This window comes from Olea europaea, unplaced genomic scaffold, assembly GCF_002742605.1.
Source record: "Olea europaea var. sylvestris unplaced genomic scaffold, O_europaea_v1 scaffold2559, whole genome shotgun sequence".
NCBI lineage: Eukaryota > Viridiplantae > Streptophyta > Magnoliopsida > Lamiales > Oleaceae > Olea > Olea europaea.
In genome coordinates this window covers 68,274-74,831 of record NW_019243872.1, presented here as the reverse complement: position 1 = coordinate 74,831, position 6,558 = coordinate 68,274, and the positions used below count along the sequence as shown (strand labels likewise).

General features: G+C 35.4%; 1 protein-coding gene across 1 annotated transcript; it reads right to left on the bottom strand.

Moving 5' to 3' along the window:
- Positions 1-1,480: 1,480 nt before the first annotated feature.
- LOC111382745 (uncharacterized protein At2g33490-like) lies at positions 1,481-6,536 on the bottom strand. The gene is made up of 7 exons (XM_023006783.1): positions 6,462-6,536; positions 5,790-5,851; positions 5,637-5,705; positions 4,762-4,790; positions 4,477-4,684; positions 4,144-4,374; positions 1,481-3,158 (listed from the first exon to the last, which is right to left on the bottom strand). Exons 1-7 carry the CDS (start codon positions 6,511-6,513, stop codon positions 2,205-2,207), a joined length of 1,605 nt encoding a protein of 534 aa, XP_022862551.1. The 5' UTR covers positions 6,514-6,536; the 3' UTR covers positions 1,481-2,204.
- Positions 6,537-6,558: the final 22 nt, after the last annotated feature.

The following is a 6,558-nucleotide window of genomic DNA, read 5'->3' as shown; positions in this document are numbered from 1 at the left end:
ATTATATACCGAATGAGTATAAGGATCGAAAACCAACGAGTTTAGTTCAATTATCAATTCTAGATTAAGAACCAAATAACCGAATAAGAGTCGAATCTCCCCAATTTTTTTATTAATTTATTTTAAATAAGCTTAACTATTTTATTTTTTCTAAATAAATTTGCAATATAACTAATTTAGCTCAAACCCAAAAAAAAATTAATTAATATGATTTTTCTTAATTCTAATTTTCAATTTAAACCCAACTTAATCAAACTGGCTTAAATTTATTCAAATCTATTATTCTACCATAGTGTTATTTCTATTGTTTTGAAAAAATCGAATTGAAACTCAACAACACCTCTCTTGATTATTGTGAGCTCATTATCTTCCTTTTCCTGCTACTTTAACAATCAAATCGATAAAGAACTCAAAAAAATAATAATAAAATAAAATAAAATAAAATCCAAAAGGCACATAGATTGAACTACGTTTGTAAAAGCTAAGATTAAAAATATCATTAATTGAATTAATGTAAATTTATAAAAATTAAAACATTTAATTACAGTATGAAACCCAAAAACCAGAGGGAACCAAATCGAATCGAACTCAAACGATTCCATAATTAAATTTATAACTAACGATTCCACTTACTAAAACCCTAAAATTTCAAGGCCGATTCGATTCTCGTTAGAATCAAACCGAACCGAACTGATGCCCAGCCTTAATGAGAATCTTAGAAATCAAAAATAAATAAAATAGAAAAACTCTGAATTCTGAATTAAAACATATATCTGAGTGGTGAGTTTACAATCATAATAAAGAAAATAGTTGTGCATTCCAGAACTTCCAGAACCCAAGCTTTAATTTATAAGGATATCTCAGACAAATAAAACAAAAACATAAAAACCGTTTAATATAACTTCAAATCTTGTTTACGAGACACAGGTTCAATCTGTTTCATTCTCAATACAATACACCATATGCCAAACTTCTCCACCATCTTCTATTATTTATTATTGTCAAGACAATGAATACGGAATCAACTTTAAACTGCAAACCAGTCTACGACAAGGAAAATAGATGTGAACCACTCTCCATCCACCACTGCCCAAATAGGATCCACTATTTCTTTTGTCGTTGACGTATTCAAGATATTGTTCAATCCAAACAAATCAGTAATAGAACATTTGTAATTAGTAGCATTTCCAGAAATTCAACAAATTTCTTGTCAGCAATTTGTTAGTGAAAAGATATCAAGATTCCTCTCCAGGAACTAATGCCTTTCTTTCTTTTCTATTTCATCATCCAGCGAGGGAAAAACAGTTGCACAATGTACCATTCATAATGATGTCAAAATCGTGAGAACAGCTTTTCTTATAGCACCAGCATGAAAAATATGGTCGAGAATGCTAAAAGAACTGAATACATGATCATCAACAAATACACGAGACAGATTATATTGATACCCAGAAAGAAACTGGTAAGATAATAGAATCGATAAACCGAACTAACGCAAACATTCCATTAACAGAAGCCAATGAAATAACATCCCATCAACTGAAGCCATGGAAATAATCTCTCACCTGCATCTACCAAAGTTTCAAGATTTGGAATTAGAATATAAAGCAAGAGATGCCCAAACATCAAGCCCCTTTTTCCAATAATTGTGTTATTTCTTGATTATGAAAGATTTACTCTCACGTGCAAGGAAAAATTGCAAGCAACACAATCTTCTCCAATGAAGTATTATAACTCCAGGTGTCATGAAGCTTGTGTCATCGCCACTCAATACCCAGAGCATCACAGTTTTTCATGACTTGAGACTCTGAGATGAGACCAAGTGGAAGATCACTAATATAATGGTCGCCGCTGAATACAGACTGGTTCTTGCCAGATCAATGTCATTATCACACACAAAACTCCCCCTTCCCCCCATGTCTTCTACCCCAACACGAAAAGGAAAAATGTACTAATAACAATGAAACCATCAAGCCCAACAACTGTTACAAAAATAAATTAAAATACAGAGAAATCAAGCACCCATCATGATTTGTTTTCTTTCATCTTCTGTGGGAGAGGAGAGAGGAGTGGTTCCTTCAAACAATCTCCGTCAAAGGAATTTACAATCCAGGTATAAGAGTGTAACATATATAAGGTATAAAAGGAACATCTATCAGTACAGTACTTGCCTCTTACTCTTCCAGAATTCAAGACTTCGTGTTTCATAGGGAAATAGGTGTTAATGGAGGAGAAGCCACTTTTTCAGTCTTGATCTCAATTTGGGAAGAATCCAATAGCGTGCCCGCATGTAAAGCTAATGCTCTTTGACTAATAGAGGGTATGGATAAACTTCGAGGAACAGTTAGTTGAGGAAGCGGAAGAGAAGGCCCTTCTTTTGATGGCCGCAAAGTATTCCTATTTGTTGGAGATGCTTCTCGATTTCTATTGACCAGAGGAGCAGAGTGCCCAACAGCACCAGAAGAAAACAGAGGCTTGGAGCCTAACGAATCAGGGGGCCTAGGGAGCTCATGAAGCTCACTTATTTTGGAAGAAGCTACAAGAGAAGCACCATGGGATACATTCATTGATAATGACTGGGAAACATGTACATGAGAAAGTGACCCAGAAACGGCTCGAGGAAGTTCAGTAGAGCCAATGGGTCCACTCGTAGATAATATGGGCTTGTCTGATGATGATTTACTTGCCAATGGACTGGAGAATGCATGTCTTTCAATTTTCCAAGGATTAGATCCACTTTGTATGTCAGGTTTTGGGGTTGCAACACCCTCAGTCAGAGGACGGGGCAGTGGTAGAGAGTGCCTGTTGTTGGTTTTCTCTTCAACTGCTATTTCGGATTTTGGGAATTTATGTGCATACAAATTATCATCCGCGAATTTTCTGCGTTTCTCTGCATCGAGTGGCGATGAATTCCACGGACTTTTGTAGCTCCCACTAGAGCTTGCGGTGTTTGACAGGAGGGTAAAACTGCTTGTCATTGAACTCACTGCATCAGCAGGAGTGGGTAGCACATGTGTATTAAGTTTTGGCACAGTTATCTGCATTTCTCTGATTCTTTCAGCAGGATCAAATTTCTCCGCAAATATTGGAGCAGAATGACTGCCTCCTCGAGGTTGCTGACTGGAAATTTGCTCCTCTTGGTGTTTACCATGATTTATCTGCAAAAACCATATTATAGGACCTATTACATAAGTTTTAATGGCCAGAAGACGACCACCTACATTCACAGTTAAAAGAACATCAAGTGTTGACAATTGAAATGGAAATGACATACTCATAAGTGCCCTAATTCTCCCCATCTAAAGGGTTATTGGAATCTAGAGCACAAGTTAGAGTGCAAAGACAAGGTTCAAATAAAATTGCATCTCTTGATCAAATGCATGAAATTCTTCATAGAAAATTAGTGTTTTCACACGAAAAAAATTTAAACATTTTGACGAATTATTGCTTCATGATGCAACTTAGATGATATAGTTTGGACATTTTAGTTGGGCTTCCTTTATATCAAGTTGATGACTTGCCTATTTGGACTTTACTCTGTTTGAGACAAGATTTTTCCCCAAAACCGTTCACATAATTTCATTTTGGTGTCTTTTCTTAATATATCAGTAGATTATTTTACTCAAAATTATTTCTTCCATTGCATAAGCATATGTCAATAGCATTACATGCATCTCCAGGTGTCAAAGCTTATCTACCATTTTTTAGATGAATGTCCCTTATATTTCCATTTTCAATCACTCAGTAATTACTTGCCAAGGCATGGCTACAACAAAAGAGAAAAACGTTTTCCTAGATCCTGGGTTAAGAAGAAACATAGAAAAATAATTTCTAGGACAGGTTCTTTTAAAATTTATCGTTGTCAAGTTAAAGTGTTCCTTGCAATATCCCTAATGTGGGAAATCATAATGTACAACACCATAGTTCTCTAGTTATATTAAATTCTTAATCCAAATGAGTTGGCACCCAAAAAACAATCAACTTAACTTGTAGTTAAAAAGAGTACATATAAACATAGAACTTAAGCTTCTCCTAGAACTAAAAATTAATAATGCAAGTGGAATAACAAGTTCCAAAACTTTAATAAATGAACTAGAAAAAGTTGTGACAGTTTGAAGGTAAATGATTAGCAAGAAATCTCACCTCCATTGAGTTCCTTGAAATGGAAGCATGGTCAACCTCCTGCTGATTTTGTCTATAGTCAAAACTTAATTCTCCAACATCATTAGCCTCAAATCTTTTCATTTCATCTTCACCATATTCACCATCATCCAATCCACGTAGTTCATAATCAATATGTTGCTTATCTGCAACACTTTTAATATGCTGTTCAACTGCTTCAAGAGATTGCAGTCCTTTCCGGAAAAAAATTAACTGCTTATGAAAAGTAGATAAAGAATATAAAGATAAATGCACATTTCGCATGTAAAGAATTTGAAGAAGATTAAACTTGAAGTCATAACAATACAAGAACACCTGTGCTGCATGGTGACGTGCTCCCTGTGTTAATAAACTCTGGCATTGTCCTTGTTTCAAGGATTCTACACGAAAAATGCAAAGCCTTGCAGCCTCATCATATTCTTCACGAACTGTCTGCAATTGCATTGAGGTAAAAGTCTCTCCCTTTCCATGTTTTGGCCTTCCCTTGTCTTTATATTGTCCCACCATGTATTCAAACATTTCTCTGATAGCATGCAAGCAATCAATCAATGCAACACAGGAAAAAATATTCCATGGATAAATATGGTTAAAAATGTGTACCTTTTCTCATCGCACTGCAATTTCATCTCCTGCACCAGTGAAAAGGAGAATATCATTGAAGTGTGCCCCGCAAACAAAAGCATCAGTAAACAGGAAAAATTCACGAATTAGAATGTGGAACACATACTATATCAATGCAATAACAAACTACCAGCTCATGAAGGTGTTCAAAGCAACCTCAGAGATACCAATTTGCAGGTGGATGGGAGGATTTCTTCTTTCTTCTTATTATGGGGAGGGAGGGAGGGGGGGAGAGAGAGAGATTGCAGATGTTTATCAGAGTTAACTTTTTATTGCTCAAAAAAATGTTCGATTTTTCTCGACCACATTCAGTGAGTCATGTCATATGCGGCACAGTCAGCGAGTAATATCATATGCAGCACTTTCTAGTATCTTTAAACAGTTTCATCAGCTCCTTGAGTACCATATCAACTGTTTAGTTGCAACAAGCCGAGAGAGAGAGATTGCAGATGTTTATCAGAGTTAACTTTTTATTGCTCAAAAAAATGTTCGATTTTTCTCGACCACATTCAGTGAGTCATGTCATATGCGGCACAGTCAGCGAGTAGTATCATATGCAGCACTTTCTAGTATCTTTAAACAGTTTCATCAGCTCCTTGAGTACCATATCAACTGTTTAGTTGCAACAAGCCCCATTTATATATTCTCATATTGTGCCAATAATCAAATCACAACAAGCTTTCTATTTAAGAAAACATTATTGTCGACCATCAAAATTGTGCCAGTTATCAAAGATTTAGAGAAAGCTATTTATGTTGGCAGAATCCTCTCAGCGTGTTAATAAGATATAGAAATAAGGGTTCAGATACAGATCTTTACAAGATCAGATTGAATATAGTATATGGTGAACAAACCTCCACTTTCCGTAGCTCGCTTAGAAGAGACTCTGATGGGGTTGTAATGGTCTTGATAATATGAGACCGCTGTAATATAAAAATAGGAAGTTATAATCGTGATCTTGAATAAATCGGGAATTCATAAACATTGGCACAGCAATAAACACGCACATAGTTATCAGCAAGTTTCCGCAGTTCAAGCTGAACCCTTCCCAGCATTGCTAATGCTCTGCCTGCAAAAACATAGAAGTCAAGGGCATTTTATTTTGCTTTCCAACTTTAGCAATAGAAGGATAGTTCAAGCAGTTTTGATGGAATTAAAGAGCTAATAAGCTCAGACAGGAGCTTCAAGCAATGGGGAAAAATGAAGATGCGGAGCAGAAGAGGAAGTAAGCTGAAGAATAAAGTGAATCGAAGATATTACAAGCATATAAAATAAAATCTTTTAGAGTTACCAAGATGGCATAATTTTTATTTGAAAAGACTTATAACTCAAGCTGAAGTTGCTGATTCTACAAAGATGCCCAGTATCTTTCCCTAAAAAGTGATACTAAGCCCCTGTTGAACCCATTTTCTAAAACTCATTTTTCCAAAAACTCATTTTCAACCACACTTTTCATGGAATTCACAACTTTTCAACCACACATTTTGTTAGATTTAATCATAATCTACTAAAAAACTTATTTTTAGCTAAACCAAACAGGGGCTAAGTATTTTTACATAAATTTAATCATACATTTGACTATAAACAGAGAGGAATTAGGGAGAAATTTAGCAATTCCAAAGGTTGGAAATGAGACAAGAAACTTTTCGGAATCAAGTTTTGAGAATCCCTTGGCTTACCGCTTTCTCCACCATCATTTATAGCCATTTTCTCCAGCAGACAATTCCCCATCTCCAATAATGACTCCGAAAACTCTGAAAGGATAAGTATCAAATC